Source organism: Copidosoma floridanum, unplaced genomic scaffold (assembly GCF_036245765.1).
Source record: "Copidosoma floridanum isolate Cflo_tuat_1 unplaced genomic scaffold, Cflo_Japanese_pri ptg000009l, whole genome shotgun sequence".
Taxonomy (NCBI): domain Eukaryota; kingdom Metazoa; phylum Arthropoda; class Insecta; order Hymenoptera; family Encyrtidae; genus Copidosoma; species Copidosoma floridanum.
Window position 1 is genome coordinate 2,555,958 of NW_028321886.1, and position 23,474 is coordinate 2,579,431.

General features: G+C 38.8%; 1 protein-coding gene across 1 annotated transcript in view; it reads left to right on the plus strand.

Annotated features, from left to right (window-relative positions):
* Positions 1–1,501: 1,501 nt before the first annotated feature.
* Positions 1,502–23,474, plus strand: part of LOC106643543 (uncharacterized) — a 32,841-nt gene continuing 10,868 nt past the window's right edge. The window contains exon 1 of the mRNA XM_089589726.1: positions 1,502–1,794. Coding sequence (XP_089445852.1) covers positions 1,692–1,794 — 103 coding nt within the window. The 5' untranslated portion in view covers positions 1,502–1,691. The remainder of the gene's footprint in view (positions 1,795–23,474) is intronic.

A 23,474-nucleotide genomic window follows, 5' to 3' on the forward strand; every position in this document is an offset into this window, starting at 1 on the left:
TATATACGACCGATGTAACTGTCGAAGGGGATGAACGAGCATGCAGCTAATGACTGTTACCGTAGTGATATATACCTACACTCATATTCCAGTTTATATACAGTCGACTCTCTCACACACAGACACAGAACACGCTTAGCGTTCAAAGCTCTGGTATCCATCATACTCCCGCTTGACTTCTAGGATTCAGATATCAAGGGATTTACGGATCTAAAAGAAAATGAAAGTTACGTCGAAACAAAAGCCAGGACGTAGTCAGGAGCAGCCATTTGGCCCCCTGTTTTTTTTCCTTTTTTTTTGGACACAGTGGCTGGCTTTGGTATAGCTATGGATTTAACTTAATTCCTACAATTTCAACCAAAAAGCATAGAAAAAACGGTTACGTCAATGCAAGTTCATTTCTTTGTTTTGACAATTGCGTACCTGTAGACAAATCGTTGACGGAAACTTTTTCTCTGTGTGTGTGTTTGTGTACAGTAACGAATCGATATGCAACAATTTTAAGCTAACATCTGTACTTAATTGTATCTTTTAATTTAACTAGCTTAATTGCAGCTTGTTTTCCGCAATTTCAACCACTAGTGAAATTAATGTTTCTAGTGTAAGCTGACGTAATTTGTGTGTAATATAGTTAGTCACAATTTTAGTAGATTTTTTTAACATTTCTAGTTTTTTTTGTGTAGCTATGCAAGCTCTGCTAAATCGTAACTTCTACTCCGGCTTCCTTCTGTCTCAAGATTTTTCAAAGATCGTACTCGCATGATGGTAAATATAACCATCTAAAAAATGTATTTTTCTTCTCCACGTGCCATTTCTGGCACCTGTCAAAACAACGTGGTATCTGTGACACGGCATGATAATGTATAGATCTGATCCGAAGATTTGGATTGATGCGAAGGACAAGCCGATCGCCCGCCACCTCGTATACAGTATACCTGGAAAACCATGAGGGGATGAGGCGTCACGAGCACCAACATGCCCCAAGCAACTGAACTCGTGTGGGCCATCCACCCACACCCACACACACGCAATCTTTGAGCAAAGGGTGGACCTGCAAGTGCGGGGGAAAGGGTGGCGTGGCAGCGGCGACGGCGGGCATGCGCCTCCAGTGGTAGCAGCGCCGGTGACGCGGTCGGGGCCCCCCTCATTCTCTCGTGCTACGCCGCACCGCGAGTACATTGCACTCGGGAAGTTGGTGCGCGCCTCGAACGACGTTTGCTCCGATATGTAGGCAATGGGCCCAGTTGTTGAGAAAACTCCGTCTCTCCGGCATCGCGTCTACCAAAACGTAAACAATAGCACCACGTGTGGCGAGCAAATTGTGTTGTTCCTGCCGGATGGGGTGCTACGCATTTCGGAGCAGTGGGTGTTTGAATAACAGTGAAGTTACGATCAACGTGGGCCAACTACTGACCGCGAAATTGGCAAATTACTTTTATTAACAACAGTTGGTACCTTTGACGACGCTGACGTGCCAGTGACTTGGTGTTGTCGTAATTACCAATTTTGGTGAGGCTGCATGTACACATAACGACTCTTGTGGTGTGAGATGGAGTCACCAACTCCTCCTAGGTAGCTTCCACGGTTGGATTCCACAGTGGCGTACATTATTTATATACAAATCTCAAATTGCTTAGAACAATAGCCACAACAAATGCTTGACATTTGAGGAAATAGTAAAGAGTGTAAACATGGCTCAGTCAAAGGGTAACAGTGACAATAGCAATAGAGCCGTGTCTCGCTCTGACTGTTCGCTGGCGCTTACTTTGATGGCTCTCCTGCTCCTCATAACGGGTAAGTGTTACTTTCATCACTCCTCCCGCGAAGTGCATTGTTGAATGGGTTTCGCGTTTCATTCACTGCCCCCCCCCCCCCCCCCCCCGACACGTATACCTCGACTGGGCAGTTGCAACTTTAGTGTAGCGAAGACATTGCGTTAGTAGTACCTGCAACGCCATCCCCGTCTTTGTCGCCGGTGTTGCTGCTGTTGTTGCTGCGGACCACGTGCATTAATTGGAAAGACGATACGGCTTGCGACCGCGAGAATGAATTTACGGGCCGGCTGGGTAATCTCTCGGGCTCCTCGTTCGCAAGTTTAATTGAGAATAGCGAGGCGAGCACCTCCTCACGGCTGTGGTTCTCGGACGTAATTGTCGAGGCAAGTCGCAATGACTGCGAGAGAGAAACAAAAGACGCGTTCCGCATAATGCACCTGACGGTTTGCTTAGGTAGAAGCCTATACGTATACTACCCCAAAAACTCCTTGAAACTTGTGTTGTCCTTCCATAGTAAAATGCACTGTACAAGTATGTATATAATTTATCCATCGTAATGGTATAAAATTGTCTTAACATGTTGATTCTGAGAGCTTATTTAATGTAACTTCTTTTGAATTATATGCAGCTCCATTCCTTTCGAAATTCAAGCATAGCAATTCCACTTTCACTCGTTAAGTAGTACTTTTGTGTAATATTTTAAAGTAAAGAAAAACTTCCCTGTAAAGGAGCGAAAGACACTGTAATTCACTCGAAAGCAAACACGTCGTATGTCTCGGCCAAGTTTGTCTTTCTTTTCTCTGGTAAGTACTCGAAAAAATAGAAAAAGAAAAAAAAAAAAAAAATTACTCTTGGCGAAGAACGTACATGGAGAAAGAAGAAAAGTAGTATGCATACGGTACGTACAAAAACAGAGATAGGGCTGCAATGTCGGTATAATTAAATAGCTTGATTACATTCCTCGCGAGTCTGGGTAACTAGCAAAACGAGCAATTTCGGTTTCTACAAAAAAGAAAAAACACAAAAAGCTGATCTTTTTTTTATTCTGGTTTGTTCTAATGTCGCTCATTCACAATATTTCAAACATCAGAGAATACATTTTTCTCTCTTTCTTCACATTATATCTGATGCCATCTCTAATTACAAGTTTAAGCTGTTGACCAAAAAATTGTTAAGAATCGCTCTCTTTTTGAGTTTTTCCGTCTCTCAAGGACCTCGAGTCCAATACTAGGAAATAAAGAAATAGGTACTATTTTTTTTTTTTCAGTGCCTTTAAGCTATAAGTTATTCATATTGTCAAAATATTGTTTCTCGATAATACTAAGTCCTACACTTACACCTCTCCTTTTTACTCTCAGTTTTTTCTACCTTACTTTTTTCTTTTCTAAATCTTTCTCTCAGTTTTTTCACCTCTTCGTATCGTGAATAAAAATTGATACTCGCATCAATATGTTCTTAATTTCACATTCATCAAACTGAAAATGTAGTTTCGTTGCACCGCATTGACTTGAACACCTCTAATTCGGTAAAATTTTACGACGCAATTTAAGCAAAACTAAGTTCCTCAAGTGATTGGTTGTCCACTAATAGCGTTGCTGAATAAAAAGACGATTTCATAGATTACAAGCTAGTTTCCGATTCTAAATTTACATCTGTATACATTCATGGCCCAACGATTTCGCAAGGCAGCCGTGCACGTACGCACTCGCGTAACATGCGTGCCACGTATACAGGTCCTCCGTATCTCGATGGCACATACAATTAACGCAACCTCAACCGCATACGTGTATACATTTGCGCGTCCGTGTGTGCATGCATGCATACGTGTACAATTGACAGTATAGTCACGCATCAGTAACAGCAATAATCTCCGCCCTCCCGTGCGTGCTCAGAAATTCTACGGATGCCCATCAGCTAAACAATTACATTAAACCTCGATACAAGTGCGCATCAACTCTTCCCCATTTCTTTGCAATTTCTTGAACGTAAATACATTACGCATAACGCAAAAGCGTATAGAACCTGTCAAAGTACTCTTCTTTTGTAAACTTATGATTTTATTTTGCCATCTTTACCTTTTTTTCCTCAGTGCTCCACTCGTAGGAAACATAATTAGTCGAAGCAACTCACCGCAAGTCCATAGTTTTAATGTAACAAAGTAAAGCTCAAAAATGTATCTAACTTTAACACTTCCCTACTCCTCTTACTTTCTCGTTCCAACACTCAATAAAAGCACCTAATATTAATAACCATCCCCAATTATACACAACTGTACTTTGATTCGATAAATTACAAACACTTTGTTATTACAAATTCTTGCTCAAAAGGAAACATTATAAATTATTATGCTAGAATAAACGCAAAGGGCTTTTATGACACGGGTATGATGGGACTGAGCCACAAGGCATAACCGAACTTTATACACGTGTATATTTCATTTGCACTTTCTGCTACATATAATTACTATTCCGTAATTTTCATCGTGTTTGTGCGAATAATTTTAATTACGCTTGTAACAAAAATTTGTACGCATAAAACACCTTAGCTGGTTGCCAATAGATTGGTGTCTCTTTGTTTCTTTCTCGTTGTAAATTATAGCCTTATTATTGCAATACGTAAATAGTACAAAATTCTTGCTCCTTCATTTTTCAACATACTATTCTTTAAGCTCTACAGAAGTGTTCATGTGACTTATTTTCCACCTCTGTAACTCCATCTCTTGCCCATGTTGTCCAAATGTGCCCGACCCAGCTCTCTGCTAGTTTTTTAAAGTACTTCATCTCCTTTGCATACTAATGTCGTAGAAGACATACATCGTACAAGAAAAAAGGAATGGAAAACGCAACTATATTTTATGATGATTCCAATGTTGATGGATCATAGTCCCTGATTCTATTTCATTTTAAGGTATCACGTGCATTGAGAAAAAAAAGATTTGCAAGGATGGGAGAAAAAAAGTGCTTCTAAAAAACAAAAGCCTCGAGAGCACACAGAGTCTCCGTTTTCCATTATTGTTTTACCGCAGTGGAGGCGCTGTCTTGGAGAAAAAGAGCTCCCTTGTGGGTACGGAGAGGGGGGGGGGACCTTCTGCGTTTCCTTTGGTCGTGTGTTCATCCCTTGCCTTACTTTCTACTTGATTTCCCCGAGCCTTGAGAGCTTTCACGTCATGGTAAAACCGCTCGAGTTAGCTTATACCCTCAACACTATTTCCAGGAGTTTTGAAAACTGTAATAAATAAATCTTAACGAAAATATTGCATTTACGCTTTATTCAAATAGCACTGAGATGGTTTTTAACATGTCTTTAAATTATAAAGATACATCAAAAGGGTGTTTTTAGGGATATTTCAGCAATGAATTCCATTAAAACGATTTTACTTTTTTTTTTTTAATTTTGTAAATTACATTGAATGAAAATCGAAAAAGGGTAAAAAAAAAACAGAATTAAAAAAAGAAATTTGTATGAAAAAGTTTGTCGTTAATACGTGTAAGTGTTAAACGAGCTTCGGTCGGACAACTCTGTATGCAAAACTAAGTTTGACCACCTCTGAAACTTTCATCGATACGTATGCAAAATGTGATGGGCATTTACATCGCATTTTCAACAAAAACATTCTGTTTTTCGTCAATAGAAGATTTTGCTAGTCACGTTGGCAGCAAGTGCTGGCTGATCGCTGTGTCTCAAACTTTGGCACAAACATACTTCTCCTCTCTCGTTACACAAATGTTAAAAATCAATTTCTATGGCTTTCTGCTCATCGTACAAAGTAGGTACATTTTATACTTTTAAATATGAGCGTTTAATGTCAAAGTTTACTCTCAATGTATCTACATATAATACGTACTCGATAATTCATGTATTTGTGTTTTTATCTCATTATCAATTCTCGTGCCAATGCCTTGATAGAAGACGTAAAATTTTAGCATTACGATAGAAATAAATACCATATCGATAAAAAAAAAAAAAAAAAATGTTAAAAAAAGAAATTTATTATGTAATTTTTTTTATTGTACTGATATCTGATTCAGTCACATTTGAAATTCAATGAATGAATTATGTACAATAAAAGTTCCAATCGAGTAAATTAAATGCTTCACAATATATGATGAATACTACATGATGGTATCTTTTAAGAAGCTTTCCACTGCACGTAACTCTAGAAAAAGCAAAGGGATCAGAAAGAAATGAGATTTTCTTGACACAAAAAAGAGAGGAGCTTACTTCTGGAGGGTTTAACTTATTCATAGAAAAATGAGCCCGATACATGTTACATCGACTGAGAAGCCAAAGCAGCGACCTTATGGTTTTGCGCAAAAAGGCCGAACGAACCGAGGGAGACACAATGGCTGGACCCCAGAGAAAGTACACCTATATATATGCGTGTGCTTGTGCACTTTGTTGATGAATAGGGGGAATTTGCTTCACTCGAGGTTTTTGTCTCTGGGAACTCTTTCGCCAGAGTCCCCGGGCACCCTTGCACTACTCGCTACCGACGACACGGGTAAGGGTGAGGAGAATGCGCGAATCAGAGTTCCATGCTCGTCGCGTGCCAAACCAAATTAAAGCGCGAAAAAAGAGTCCCAGCTGGTGACTGGGCAGCAAAACATCGTTTGCTAGTAGGTATGTGCGGCTGGTTGGGCGCGTTATGAGCCTCCGAGGGAGGGCCGACCACGGAATTCGCATGTGCGGCTGCGTGCCTGTCTGACTGTGGGTCTCTAACGAGCTGCACTGCCGGCTCATTCCTTCGTTGCCCTTTCGCCCCCGATACTTCCCCTCTTGTGACCACACGTGTGCTAGCACATACTTGTATGTATAGGCAGGTAGTGGACCTCATCTTCTATACTCGCCTTGCGATAAAACTCTCCTCTTTTTCTTGTGTGCTCCAGAGTGGACGTGGCTGTGCAAGCTCGTGAAAGAGCAAACAGAAAAATAGCTGCAAAGTGTGTACTTTTTTTTGTGTTTCCTTATACCTATGAAATAGTTTTTCAGCGTGCTAATTTCACTAAAAATTCTTCGTAAGATTCAATAAATTGTGCTGAAACAACATTACTATACTTAATCAAATGGTCAATAAATTCTGGTTTTCAATGTGATATCATAAAACTTTTTGGTCGACAAATCATCGTAATAACAATTTTCGTTTAACTACTGTACAGATGCTGTATTTACTGCAAGCCAAGAGTTGGTGTAAAAATGAAAGCTCGCTTTCGTACGCTCCGAGAGGATGACATGGAGATACAACCAACAAATAATCCGATGCCACGTTTTTATTGTCGTGTATGACTTTTATGGGCTTGGAAATAAAAGTTTGCAGATTTATATCAACAACACCACGCGACTAATGCACCATTGGAGTTTACCTTTGTCCAGCTAAATCATGACGGTGAATTTAAAATGCTTTGCACGCCAACCTTCAGAGTATGACCCAATATTTACTTTTTAAAATTTTTAATTAGGACGAGAAAGAGGGAGCCGAGAAAAAAGAGGAAATTTCACATTTAAGTAACGAGGGCTCTTTTGAAAAAACATGTTTAAAAACGCACCCTTAACAGGATAAGTAAAATCCAAAATTTAGAGTTTTAGGGAGGAAAGGATAGCACACGTAGGCTGACTAAATGTGTGATCGTGTAAGTAAAGTATTTAGCGGTGTGTGGATTACGGTACCAGGCAATCTATTGTCTCACTCGTATAAATATATGCCTATATAAATGGACGGTGCTTGGGAAGCCTCCTTTGTTCAATCCTCCCTTCCAAGCTTTTCTTCAAGCGTATGGTGTGTCTCACAACCCACGATGTATGCTTTTCCTGATTTATTGCCCTTTTTGCTTTTTCTTTTGTTTTGCCACCGGTAATCCGTGGGAATATTTATGAGACGCCTTAGGTTGGCCGGAAAATTTATTTATCCGACTCCGAGGAGATGGATAATGACGCATTTTTTATTGCTCGGTCGCCACCAGCGTCGCAAAGCCTCTTTTTATTCCTCTTTGACGTCCCCTCCACTCTTTCTCGAGGAAGAATCTTCTTTTAAGAGTCATCTTTGCTCTTCTATTGTCAACTCGTAGCACAGTTTGGAATACAAAATCTACAAAGAGTGGTGAGCTCTCGATTTTTTTATCGGGCCACCTTTTGAAATGGTAGAGTGACGGAAGGTAAAACAAGGGTTTTTGTTACATCATGTCTAACATGGTACTTTTATCAGCTAATCTCTTGTTTTCCTTTGTAACGATCTACATATTATACCTGAGTAGAATATTTGTTTCGGTACCAAAACTGCCAAGATTTTCCGACAACACAGAGTTATAGTATGGACTACTTTTTATAATAAAGTATGGAAAAAAAAACCATCGAAGTACTTGGGCATGAATATTACATTTTACAAGCGGTGAGGAAAAAAAAAAAATTTTAATCATCCGCTTCGGGGCATATATTTTGTAATAAAAGCGTGCGGGGAAGAGAATACGAAATTATCCAAGGCATTGTCGGGCCTCGATTTTTTCATACACTCGAGGGGTGGAGCGCGTATCATACGTACATACACTACGCTTTCGCTGTCCTCTGTGCGGTTAAAGCTAGAGAAAAAAAGTATATTGTACCAAAGACGAAAGCTGTGGAAAGAAGGAGTGAGAAAGACAGAGCAACTGCAGCGTCGTTGTCATCAAAAGAGGTCAGAGAACTTCACCCGCTTGACGACAATGACGACGACGGCGACGGGTCAATAGTCCTCAAGTGGGTCTCAACTCTCAGTACTTGTCTCTCTCTCTCTCTCTCTCTCTCTCTCTCTTTAGTCACTGAAAGTTTGCATAAATTTTCGGGCAAAGCTTGCGCCTGCACGTGGTGGCAGTGACGCGACATCCAACTTTTCGAAGCTCGCAGCAGCTGGTACGGGTATACATACATCCTTCAAACCATTATATGTGAACTTTCGGCTCGTCATCTTGCACCACCGTCGTTTCTTTTTACCCAGGGGCGTCAGCCTCTCCGAAACTATATATTTTCATCCCTTGAGATACAGTACGTACAGGCAACTCTGAGTAATTGATTTCCCGTGCAACTTTCGGTGGTGGTAGCTCTCTGAGCCCCGAGGGTGACTTATAGGCTTTTTACGCCCGACGCGTAATCGATCAGTTTCGCAAGAGCTAACTAAGAAACTTAGGTGCCCGCAAGGGCTTGGGGTAACATTCTTCCATTTTTCATCTCAAAGATTCTGGATTACCGGGACGGTTGCGAGCATGAGCGTGTCAGTGCAAAAAATAAAAAGTCCTTCTCAAAAGCCGTGAAAGCTTTTTCTCTGTCGGTCCGCGTAAGAATCGGAAAAAAATGTACGAGTACGAAGAATTAATTTCGGCTGTCTTTTACTTCTGGTTTTTGCGTTATCGTTTTTGAGTTTTCTGCATACATGTAGACAAAATAGAGCTGTGGATTTCTGCTTTACTACAGCAATGGCAAGTACATACTTTGGTATACCTGAGAGGGAAAATTTTTTCCATCTGAAAAGTGTAGGTACATACGTATTAACTCGTCCGGAATAAATTAAAAAAATGCTATATGTTATCATTTGAGAAACGTTTTAAAAATGTCATTCTGAGACTCTATGCAAAGATATTTTTTTTAGAATGTAATGTGTCTCTGAATTCAAGCATCGACTTATTTTACGTGCTTCCAGCATACCAATTAAACTTGTGAAGATGAGATACAGACAAAATCTCTGAGTGACAAAAATGATTCCTGAATCTTACCCCCTTTTCTTTTATTATTCATCTGTATAATATACACGGAGAAAAGATTTGCATTATTGTGGACTATAAAATGACGATGAAGTTAGGGTGGAAAAAACATTTAGCGCAAAATTATGATCCATGATAAGAAAGCATACCCTCTAAACTTCAAAAGATCCATCGTTTTTATTAAATGTAGGTAACAGATAATCTTCCCTTAAATAATTATACGTAGAATCGTGGTAAAAATTACTTTTTGAAAAAAGTAAAAATTATTCATAAAAAATGTAATACAACAACACTTTCATCTAAATCCTTACAAGAAATAACACATTCATGAGAAGCTAAGTCCAAAAAAAGCAAAAAACAAAGTAACAAAAAGAGGAACAGTATTGCAGTAGGCATAGTGTACATCCAACTAGGGTGATATTGAGGTACCCAGTAGCGGTTCATTCATTAATCTTTATTAAGCCGGATTATGCAAAAATTAGGCGCGTTCACGTGGATCGCAGGATGAAGAGGGATAACCGAAAATTACCTGACATGCAGAGCACACGCGCGTGCACGTCTCGAGTTGTGTTGAGCCAGCAGCAGCCAGCAACACAGGGGAGGCAATTCACCTCCACGCGCTCGGGCGGCACTCCCGCTCTTGATGAGATAAACTCAGCGCTGGCTAATGATTACCCTTGGCGAACGCCGCGCATGCAAAGCATGTCCTCACAGTCCACGTCATGCATATACCAACGTGCAATGAGAGAGCGATTACACGTATAACAATGTATACACATACATTTTTCACCCCATCCTTTGTATACAATTTCATCGATAAGGTTGACACTTTTTGAGTCCTGCCAACCATTAGGAGCCTTTACAACCCCCTTCCCATACTGCGGTTACCACATTAGCCTCTTGGCTGCCCCTCTAAATATATAAAGAAAAATTCAATTCTTCAACTGTGATATTTTATCACTTTAATACAAATTTTTTGTACCATTTATATTTTTCAGATTACCCAGAAAGTCAATGAGATTACTACCTTGAGATAAATTTTTTGAAAGCAAATACTACTTAAAGACTTATCTTCGTTAAAAAGGTAGCATAACGGTAGTAACCTTTTTAAAAATTATTCATCATTTCCAGTATAAACTTCACCCAAGCCCCATGAAAATGGCCCTTTCTTTTAATGTTTGGTTAACAATATTATCATGCGTTTTCAAACTTTCAAATGATATGATTTTACAATGTTTTCCATTTTGCTTTTTCTACCAAATTGTTTTTAAAATTTTTATTAAAAATGTAATATCGTGAGACGTTGAAATACATATCGGTGTGATATTGTACTAAAAATCAGATATCCTTGATTGTATGCCAAATGTAAAGTAATTTTTTCACAAATGCATATCCTATCGTGGTTAATTTTATATTCATTAAAAATGTCTCCAAAAATTGTTTGTCATTCATACGTTACAACATGATTCTGTTATCGTTGCTCGATGGGGGTTAGATCGCTGGGAGGGGGGGGGGCTGCACCAGTATACATACGTAACACAGAAAAGAGAAAAAAGTAGAGGGAAAGAGATGAACCAGTATTTCAAGAAACCGAGAGAAAACGTTTTACGAGGCTCTTGCGCTTTCATATATTTTTCAAGTGCCCGTGGTACTCTTGGTCTTGTACGAGGGAGAATTTTTTTTATTATTTAAATGTCTTTTCGCTTCGAGTGGAGCTCCATCGCTAGCAGCAGTGGGGCGTGTACTTACGTGGTCCGCTGCCACTGCTGAGAATTCGTCCCATTCGCGCAAGCACCTCAGTGTGAATAAGTTAGTGGTTGCTTGTGGTAGCGCCCTCTCTCTCTTTCTCTCTTTTGACTTTCATACTTGCGTGATTTACTCTTTATTTAAATTATCAACTGCTCTGAGGGCTTTTTCAGATTAATTTTCATTTTTCGTTTTCTTACTCTTAATGCTTTAGTGATGCGATTACTTGCAGGAATAGAAAGGAGTGCACTTAGCACGACAGGCAGTGTTACATATAAAGTTAAGATGCATACAAAAATCCAGGTATATTGGGAAAAGACGTCTATTCCCAACTATTTTCCATACGTTACAACTTTATGTATCACCACTATTTCTTTTCTCAATAAATCTCTTCTCTAGGAATTTGATCAATCATTTGATGTTTCACATGAAAGCGTACGTAAAATGTGACGATTTTCCTTGTGGATGAATAGGTCCATGCCATTAAAAAAAAGGAGTAGCGTGAATGTAGAGCCAGTACAAGAGGGAAAGAGAAGACGATCGCAACGTTACAGACAATTATCAAATAATATAGTGAATAAGAGAAGATTGTGTATGGTGATAAGTAAACGTGGTGAATAGTTATTTACGTAGCAATTATGGACAATACGACTTCTCGCATGAGAGGGCAGAGCTGTGCCGAGAAGGAGTGCTAGCTGTTAATCGTACGAGTGTGGTATTATTGTGTGGGTGTTGATATCGACCTCCCAAGGCTTGCATAGAAGATTATTTATCGTCATAACGTGTGGAATATGTTTCCATGTATAGCGCCATCGCTACTGGGGATATTTTTGGAAGGATGCAGCCCCAGTTGGGTGGTGCTTATGTGACGAATACTATTTTCTCTATCTAGGGTACAGTAAGCGTCATATGACACGAAAAATTTTACAAGGTAGGGAAATAACTATTTTTCACACAATATCGCGAAATACGTGTGATTTTACATTCAAAGATCTCGACACGTAAAAATTGACTGTTGGTGGCAAATAATTAACTAGAGGTATTACGAAATTCTTAGGTCGGGATAGATAAAACGAAAAATCAAGAGTATAGGGCGTATGAAAAGACGTTGTCTATGCAATGTGACCATTACGCGTTGACAAATATCTGCTGAAACGATTCTTTTTTCATCATATTTTCAAAATTTTCTTTATTATTACATTGTGCTCCACTGTTCAACGTCTCATTTAATCATTAATACAATTGTGATGCGGAAATGACCATCACTTGAAAAGCTACGAGTGTACTGCAAATCGATATAAAAAGAAAAGGGCTTTAATTGCAGGCCATTTGTAACGTATTTATAGTGTTATACACTTTCGTCACAAGGCCGTAACGGAGAGAATCAAATAGACGTTGAAAAGAGTAACTGAATGGCACGTGTGATTGCTATTGTTGCTGCTAAAAGTACACGACGTAACTATTATGGTATCTATCAGTGCAAGCGTCGTTTATCCGCCATGTATTTGGAGCCTCGAGAGAAAAGCAGCGACATCAGGTAGTTCAAAGCCAATCGATGTGTCTCTCCTCTCCCTTTCACCTGTAATCCAGTGATCTTTGGAGTCTTTTTCTCTCACTTCCCTTCCAATCGTCTCCCGGAGCTTCCATCATTGATGCATTTCGTTTTCAAGCTCTTTTCACCTATTGTTTGACTACATATTTAAATGGACGCTGATGGCAGTCAAATTTAAAAAACAGCAGTAAAAGAGCTCTCCCATAAACTTTTTATGAATTTTTTTTTCAATACGAACAAAAGTTCATGGTTATTTTGCAATAAAAGATTTCTTTTTCAGAAAAACTTTTTTTTCTCAAATGTTTTAAAGCGACTTTACATTGATGCATCTTTTTTTTATGAAATAAACCAATCTTCCTCTCTTTTAGTATACGAATTTTTAACAAAATCCCACGGAAAAGAGATAATAAAAAAAATTCAATATTCCTCTATTTTTTTTTTTTTTTCCTAAGCCAAACCCACGTGCCCGTAGATTTAATCCGGTAAGAAATTCGTACAACGGAAAAGTTTTTTTCCCGAAATATTTTTCCAATCTCTTTCCACTCCGGCCACTTAATATCTTTTATTTTTTACTCAGCGTGACCTACCCATTCCTCCACAAGAACAAATAAACACGCTTTTAGTAAAATCCACTGGAAATGCCATTACAAATAGTAGAGCAAATGAATGAAAGCGAGAGAAAGAGCAGATAGAGGAATAAAAAATGCCACATAGAGTCACGAGCGAAAGGGGACCAAAGTTGAGTGGATGAGTTATGACAAAAGGTAATAGACCTACCAACATTTTCTGTGGCATTAGTTGAATTTTTTTTGGGTGTCTAAAGACAGAGATAACCTTTTGTTTCGGGAATGCATTTTTCAACAAATCGGCTTCCCTTTTCTTGAGCAAACCTCGTGGCTTTTGTATATTCATGAAATCGACAACTGGTCCGCAGTGAAGGAAAGGATGAGGCATTTTTCAATTAAATATATCCCATGTGTTGGTTATTTTTAAATTGGACAGGCATAAAAAAACAAGCTGGCTGCGATGAAGTACTCTAGGGACAAATGAAAGGGAATGGCATTAGACAGTACGGACCAAGTGAGGAGAAAAGAAGGGTTTTCCCCTGCGATTATTAAGAGACGTCGGGACGGCCTCTTGGAGCCCCTCTGCTCCACTCTGTCGTACATGCCAATAGAAAATTGGACTCCTGGGCGCGCTCTCTCGTTCCCTCCGGCCTTTTTCCTACTCGACGGAACAACGAAAAATCAATCGCCCAGCGAGTACTTTCCTCTGAATGGTAGCAGACAGCAGCAGCAGTAGTTCTTAACGCTAGTATGTACTACTACAGAAGACAGGTGCTTTCCTATCCCCCCCTTCAGATGACACGTTACCTTAAAAACATCTCTCTCTTTCTTTCTCCCTTGTCGATTCAAAAAATTCAATTTGATCCAATTCAATCCTCTCTTTTTCCTTTTCCGATCATTTATCGATTTCTCATTTATTTTCTGTCACTATTTTGTAGCAATCATGTAAGATTGAACTTGTCCAATAAACAATGAAAATTTATAATGTGTGGTGAAAGACAGTACGGTCAATGTACAAAAAAAAAGAGTAGAAGAGCAGTTCTCGCCTCGTAAATCGTCACGACCCCTACGCCCCGACCAAAAAGTTCCCTCGCTTCCCTCTGGCTCTTGCACATTTATGGTCGTAAAGTCAGCTGTTGGTGTTGTTATCTTATGTGGTATGAGACCTGTATTACAATTCGTACCCGTCACTCGCTGATCTCTATCTTTCTTCCTCTCTGTGTCAGCATCGGGATTGACATTCATATTACAGCAGTAGCAATAATAATAATAATAATAATAATAATAATAATAATAATAATAATAATAATAATAATAGCAGGATTAGCAGCAGATAATAGTGATGGGCACACTCACTCGAGTGCGTTGGGATCTTATGCTCAGCGTTCAACTGCGTGTATTGTGCACTTTTTATACGCTTATGTTATTTCTCACGCAATTTGTCATCCAGCTACTTATCTGTACATACGATGATTGAATTTATGTCTTATTTTTCACCATCCTTTACTTCCGGGAGTTTGTGCTTAGTACTGAACGCAATAGGTACTCATTTCGTCTTCGGCATCACTATTATTGTTACTCCTGCTCCCGCTGTTTAACGCTCGATCATAAAAAAAAGAATAAAGAAAAAAAAAAAACCACCAGTCAATTGTGTGGTATATCAGCTCAGTTAGTAGGTTTCCTTATGTGTTATTACTAGTACCGTGGATCTATATATAGTACGTAGAAAGAAAAGGGTGTGTCGAGATCTTAATGGAAAAAGTCTCATTTTTATTAACTTTTTGTACGTACGCAGAATCCTACACGTGCGCTTACTATATGTAGTTTCTTTTTTTTTCTTGGTGATAATTAGATTTGGGTTGAAGTGGGTTGTGTACCTATAGGCATACGCTAGAGAAGAAAGGGAAAAAAAGGGAAGCTGTCAGAATAGCTCTTCGTGTAATAGGTAGGTAATTTGTCGGTTAAAGTGTTAACAATTGGTAATAAATAAATATATATATTTGTGTTTGTTGCCCGTCAAAAGAGCTGTCGAATGAAGCTTGTCGACTGAAATAAAAATTTAGATCAAAAGTTACGTGTGATGTGAGCTTTGGTGACTGCGTCTTTCAAAGTCATGAAAAAAAAGTCTTTGAAAGTCATTTGCAGTTTTGCAAAAAATTTTTTCATCACCACTTCCAATCCCAGAAAGATTTCAAAGGTATCCCAGACTTTTCGATAGCTTAAAAGACCTTGGAAGTCTTAAAAAGATTTATAATTTTTCATGAAGGCTTTCTGCAATTCAATCAAAATCAAAGAGTTATCTTACCTTTGTCTACAGTAGTAATTTTTGCACGAGGTGTAATATTGATGAAAAAAAAATAATTTCTATAACAAAAGTGGTCAACCCAAGTTTGAAATGGTATTTTCTTTTTCAAGTTCTTAAATAGAGCCAACAACCAAAACTACAAGCAATTAATAAAATTTCGCTGAGTTAAGGTAGATTTTACAAAAAGTTGCAAATTTAAAGGATTAATTCAAAGCGCCCGTATTTTTTTTTTTTTTAATATTTTCTATTCCACAAGTTTTATTAAAAATTTCTTTCCAATCTCTATCCCACATACCAATAGTTTTTAACCACTTTGACTTTGTTATCAACACTTTAGAAAGGTCCAAAATAACGTGTCACACGTACGATTATTGCTAAGATTAAATTACTTAAAAGTGAGCGTCAAAAATCAGAGCGAGTAAGCACGATAGAAGAGGGTGGTGCCCGCACTGTCGTAGGACGCACAGAGCTTGAGGGCTAACTAGCTTTTATAAAAGCATAGTGTGGTACACGTAGCGGCGGATCGGAGATGTGATTAGTTTTACGCATCACGTGATTTGAGTTTTAATTAAATTACCACCCTAGTCCTGCCTTTGCTGCAGCTTTTCGGGGATGAGGTTTACTCGGGGGGGGAGGGGGGAGCTTGGCCGCCATTAATAGTGAGAGCAGAGCTTTCCCAAAGTAGCTTACAAAGTTGCATGAGGTATCGAGAGCTGCAGGTCGAAGCTGAAAATAGCGTTTGGTGCGAAATTCGATGGTAATCTCTACTATAAGCTCTGGCTCCCAAAAACTTTAAATTTTCACTCCCTGCATATAAACAGAGGAGACACTTTGTAGTTATCCACCAACGCAAAAGATGTGGGGGATGAAGAAGTAGCGACCACGATAACGATCTGATCCCAATTCATTTGCCCACATTTTCGTGTTCCTCCCTTTGTTCTTCTTCTTCTTCGTACCTGAAGAGAGAAGAAGCTCTCGCTGTTTTTTGGTTCTCTGCTTCCTACTCCAAGCGTTGTTTTTGAAAGGTTAAATCGTGGCCGCACGCCAAAAGCACACTGTGCTGCTGTATTGCTTTTCCATCAATATGTTAATTTTGCATCATTGTGATCACAGCTGTGTTGCTGTGTTGCTGACTGGACCCCCAGTATCAACGCTTTTGCGAGTCTGTTTTTATTTTTGCTGCTGCTGCTGCTATCTATTTTATCCGCTACAACCAGGTATAATTATGTTAAATTGTTGTATACGGTATTAAACTTTGGGAGCATGTATTACCGAGTGAAATAATACGTTTCAGTACCCTCCTCTCTCCTATACACCAAAATCCCACTGCTCCAAGTTACTCTTTACTCGGCTTCGTAATCCAAAAATAATCTCTTCAACGTTTGAGTCCTATTGTTTTCAAGCACTTATTTCTCTCTCTCTCTCTTTACCTGGGGATTGCCGTGAGAGCTTATCTAAATGTAGTTGAGTCAACAGCAAAAAGCTTCTCGTTTATAAACTAATTTTTGCAGTGTCAGGAAAAATTTTAACCAGATTACTCAGTTCCGTAAGAACAAACTTTTCACATAATCCTAAGTATTTCATTCGATAACTGAATGTTGTCGTTCAAAAACCAGCTGCACTGCCCTGATAACAATATCCTGCAAAAAATCGTAACTTTTCTATACATTTTTTTGCCCTTGCAAATTAATAAAGTAGTTACTTGGTAATAATAACAAATAACAAACAGTTTATTTAACTTTTTTCCATTTTCCCGTCCATTGATTTGGCTCTTTTGGCAAATATCCTCAATCGTTACCAGCAAATACTGGCAAAGGGAGTACGCGGATTGCTGTGAAATTTGCATGGCTGCACAATGCCAACGGGACAATTAAGGCAACTGTTAACTGACCCATGGACACACACAGTTTCCTGAAAAAAAAAAAAAAAAAAATTTCATCAAAAACATTAATTTATTTGCTTCAATATATCCACAAACAGAAAACGTAGCTCTTTGCAACGTTTTCACCCCCAGTTTTCGTAAATACTCTGCTTTGGATACCACTCCGATCACTTTGACGGGGACAAACGAGCACATGTAGCCGTGCTATAATATAAATTAAACCCCGAATTTCCATGACGCCAAGTGTGCCGCGTTCCACCGTCGCGCGAGCAAATTTTCATCCTAATCCACAACTTGTTCCGCAACTGCGGTACCAACTGAATTTGATTGCAATATATGTTGGATCGATGCCCCAACCCCCAACACCCATTTCACGTGTGTGCTTCGCGACGTTGCTAAGTATTTCCCGCTAGTTTCTCCCGCTGCTAACACGCGTGACACGCTCCAGGCGGCTCTACGTTTATTGTGTTACATCAACAAGCCAAGCACGAATAGTATAACAAATTATCGTTTGTTTTCCAATAATCTTCCGCAGAGAAGAAAACTTTTCCACTTATGTTTCCCCCTCTATTTGTCTGACTGCTCTCTTCACGAAGATCGGAAAACAAGTGGATTCACAGATATCATAAAGCTAGAAAATTTGTAGAAAAAAGGGAATCGACTAAAGTAAGTAATTGATACTTCCAAAACAATTAAAAAGTTTTTTAAAATGATAATCAGAATAAGAAAGTGTCATCAGTGTACCTTCTTCAAGTATATACAATCATATGCGTTAAATGACGTATTTGTACAGTTGGCACATAACAATACTTTTTTTCAGACGTTTTGAGCTATTAGTATATTGGGCTCTGCATTACTGTGGTATTACGTATACATACAGTGATATTTTCACTGTACAAATAGAAAAGAGCGTCAAGTTTATCGTACATCAGACAACTTACACAGCAATGCCAATATCTTTTTTTCTATGACTTCTGAACCATCAAACCAGAATTAGAATACACATGTAAGAAGTAAGTTGTTCAGAGGAATGAGCCCAAATGAGTATAGGCTGGGACTTAAATTTTTAAGCCATTTGTGTTATCTAGCCCCTGAACTACAAGAAACGTGATGTGCTACACTTTAGCTGTTCTAGTAATCGTCCATTTGAGTAGATGCAAGAAAAGTTATGCTTTTCATGATAGTCATTCTGTAGATACGGAGGTGAGCTTATCTCATACTCATCCTTCAAGGGTAAATTTTTTAACTATGTATGAATACTTTCCGATTTTGTATACCACAGTAACCTGAAAAAATAGCAAGCAAAAGTTTTGCTTTTCAGCAATGGATACTTACGTAAAATTCATTATTCATGTCGCGGTCGCGCAGGGCGTGGCAAACGAGGCGTGCCAGAATGAAAAAAGAAAACAGTGCAGTGAAAAGAAGCAAAAAGAACAACACGAAATTTCCAGAACATTACTTCTCTTAGCCAAACTTGCAGGTAACAACAACAGCAGCAGCAGCAACAGCAGCAGATGTAGATACGTATGTGCACTTGTAGCGCAAGGTATAAAATAAAAGTAGAGCGACGGAAGCTGTATCAATGAGCGCAAGAAGGACGTTTTAGTCTTTGGCCGTAGGTGAAGGGAGTGCCATGTAAAAATAGGGAAACGATATCAAAGTGATGGGGCTTTCTTACTCATTTAGGTACTACACGCAAGACCAAACAATGGGGTGTGGCGACGCGTGCACGCTTCCTTCGACACGCATTAAACATCGCGTGCACGCGCGTGGGTACCCACGCGAGGATCGTTACCATCAGCACCGGAAGGGCCACGCGACGTGCAAGCATCGCTCGAAAATGTGTATACATCGGCCACGAGCGCGTTGAGATTAACGAGCAGATGAGTCGTAAAAATTGTCAGCACAAATTCTCGGGGCGCATTACACCGGTGACAGCATTGTTTACCAAGCTCTGACTACTGGAATACTAATGAACACCTTTGTCGTTCCTTCGGTGGTTCTGGAAACTCGGGTTTTCTTCCTTCCTTCCACTCTAACCTGCCAATACCAGATAACAATGGCATACATCTTACTGAAGAAGCCGAATGCTGCATGCATACGATAAAAAAAGTGTAGACATCCGTTGTCTAAATGCTTAGAGCATGAACGTGACAAATACAAATTTTTTATTTATTTTTTTTATTTGATGCAAGTACGCGTGATACGCAAGTCCTACACTGATAACTTCACCACCTTTATTGTACTGGTACTGTTGTGAATAGAATTTTGCACTGATCGTTAGTACAGTGCAAAAGGAGAGCTGGCAAGCACACGGTTTTTTTCACTTGGGATTCAGCTATTGTAGGTATTTAGGTAAATATTATTCTTGCTTTAATCGAAGGAAATGTATGAACCGATCGACGACTCCAAATCGTTCCTTGGAAACGTCAAACAACATTGTTTTCTTTGGAAAGGAAAAATAAATAAATTAAAAATAGGCACTTTCAAGGATTTGACATTTTTGAATTTTGAGCTTTTTTACCAATGAAAAAGTTGGTAGTCTCAGTTATTCGGTGAATCGGAAAAATGAGAGGTAAGAGAGCAGAGAAGAAGTACTGGTGGTGCAGCCAAGTGTGAAGCACCTGCATCGACTGAATTTCCTGCAGATATCTTCTTTGTCGCGCTAAAAGCTCTGCTCAATGATTGATTTTCGGAGGGGGTCGAGAATAGCGACGAATTTTCGTACGTAGTTTTATTTAATGAAATCATCTAAAAATATCAAAAATAAGTATAAAAACCAAAAATGGCATGATATAACTGTTAATGTATAAAACAACAATATACGACTCTAGGGTTTCAGGCCCTTCTTTTGCTGATTTATATTTGATACACCTGGAAAGGTCACGTAATATCCTGTTCATCAGGATCAGATGAGATGGCACGTAAACCTAAGAAAAATAAAAAAAATTGTGCGGCAAAGATTGAAAGGCAATCCTCGCAAAAGATGGATAAATACATCCGTACAGTCATAGATGGTATCGAAGCACATGTATCGGTGGACTAGTTTGTTGACACATTAACCGGCTCGGATAATTATTCTGGCAATCACTGGCTCCAGGTGAACAATTTCCACTTTCTTTGCGTGCCTTTCAGAGTTTACATTTGAGCATCGTATACGAAAGCTCGTCACTCACTGCAAACCTTCGATAGCCTCCTCAGTGGAATGATCACATCTCTTATTAACTCTGATTATGATCACACAGATGAATGACTAGTTGAATTATTATTTGGTGTAAGTACTCGGTATTCATTTGTTACAGTCGTTAAACTGGTTGATTTAACCAGACAAAAATAGCTACCACCATCACTTTCGATTAATTTATCTCACTATTAGTAAAATTGCGAAATTAATCGTGCTAAAAAGATATTTCATGCAGTGCCAGCACAGCTTTATTATTTCTCTATGATTTGCAAACTAAATACCGTGATGAAATAAAATACAAGCAATGATTTTTGGAAGGACTCTGGATGGTCTTTTTACGTATCTTGGTATAAACAAGTCTCAAAATTTTTTGAAAAAAATCTTTCACGTAACTTAGTCGGAGAGTACTTTAAAAAACGTGCTAGCAACTCATTCCAACACTTGAGAAGGCAATAGACGGACATAGTTATGTGGGGCAGCTTTGTTTCGTTGCACGACTTTTCCCTGCGACACAAGCAACCAAACACTCTTGGTATATATATGATCCTTTATTTTCTGTTTGTATGCCGTGACTTTATTTTATTTTTGATTCCATTCATAGTGGTTTCATAAATTTTCCAATTAAAAAAACGTACACTTCGCTTATCAAAGTCCGCGAGTAAAAACTGTTCACTGGAATTTCTAATTTCGTTGTCAGAAATTATGCAACTGGTTTTATTTAAAAAAAAGGAAATAAAAAATATTGTAACAAGGAGAAAACCCATTTTTTCTTGCTCGTGTCGCACGAAAGTCATCACCCCGATTCGTTTTATCAGCACCCCCTATGCGGTGTTACAAAAGATCTGAGAGGTAGAGGGGAAGAAGTAGGCCTGGTAACAGCGGAAAATACAAGAGGCCTTTAAATTTACTTGGACGGTTTCTGCAGGTACAGTGCGATTGTATCAAAAGGGAGGAGGGAAAGAGAGCAAGGCATGGGACAAAATGACGCAGCGAGAGTATTGTAAGTCGAGGCAAAGCAAAATCCACCCTAGGCTTTTTACTCACTTCGCACCGAAAGGATCATTTTAACCTCTGCCTCTCTTACCACACCAGTCGAATTCTCCTTGCCTTTCTTAGCTGTGCATGACCTCTGGCCCTTACCACCACCGAGTCCTTTCTATTTCATTCCTCCTCCCCGTGAGTATTTTTATGTACCCTCTCGAGTGCCGATGGCTTGCTAAATAAATTTCCATTTTGCATGCACACCGATTTTCCATTCAAGTAATTTTTGGTACCCTCCATTTGCAATAATAACGCGCTGCAAGCAATGACATAAAAAAAGTCTCCAAGGCTAAACTTTCATTTATTTTGACTTGATTTTGGCTAGCAAGATTACGTTGATTTATCAGGTGCATTAATGTTGTTACACGAAGATCAGCTATCTGTTTTTTTCTACAATATGATATCTGTTCCCAGCGAGTAGAGGCATATTAGACATTGTAAAAACAACCTATTCTCCCATGACGTTCAATTTTTTTCCACTTGCAGAATTTCACCCCGGCTCTGAGTCCTAGTTGTCAAAAAGCTTTTTCCCCTGGCATTTAATGAGCAACGCCTTATGTAGTTGTACACGGTGGCGTCGTTCGTAATGCTATGGTTGGGGCTCGCTTCCTCATTTCCCTAAGCGACACTAGTCATTTCCCCCGACACAAACTCTAAATTTTCGCATCGACCTGTAATCTGGTGTGAGTGAGTAAATAGGTACAGCGCCGAGGGAGCGAATGAGAGAGGGGCATAGATACACACTGGTGCAATTTTCACGCGATATCATTCGCTCTTCGACGTTCACATTAGATACATACTCCCCGGGGCTGGCTGTCACTGAGCTGTGGTGCTATCTGCGAGCTCTTTGAAAAAGAAAAAGTATATCCCACCATTGTGACGCCAGAGACTATTTGGATACGGATGATTTACAGTATTTTTTTGCAATATCATTTTTTGCTTTAACAAAAAATTTCTCCATCAAAAATAATGTATTACAATGAGAAAGAAGCAACAATTCAGGTAAAAAAAAAGTCAAAGATTAAAAATAATGTATTGAAGTATTTTATTTTCAATACTTAAAAATAAGCTTTAACAGCTGCTAGAAAAAAAAGTTTGTCAGTAGTGAATGTATTGATGGATAAAAATTTCTCCAGGCCAAAGAAATGTAAATTGTTGAGGAAAAAACGTTCTCTCGAAGGGCTTAAAAATCCATAAAATCATTTGCTCAAGTCTATCTACGATTACCTGTATTTGAGGAATAATTTACTGCTGTTGATGGGGTGGTACGCGAATGTGAAGTGGTTTTGTTGCAAACTCTGAATTTTTATAACATCAGTGTGAACATCAATTTACTACATGGAGGTGACGAGATTCCTGTTGCGCCCATGTCGGTGTTACTCGAACGATTGCTCCTTGATAACGTGGCTAGGTATTAGTAAACTCGGGCTCATTTAATCCATTAACAAGGATGTATGCTGGTGTGGGTCTCTCGAGCTTTTAAAAAAAAAAGATATAGTTTTAATTAAAAAATGTTTAATTAAAACCAAATTTTATACACTGTACATCCAACTATTGCGAAATAAAATCCTTGAATCCATTTGTCATAGACATTCATTACGTCTATCTGTTTTACGTGTAATTAAAAAACATTTAAAATCGTTAAAATCTGAGTAAAAAATTAAACTTTTAAGAGTCAACTTTTGTAAGTACGTGAATC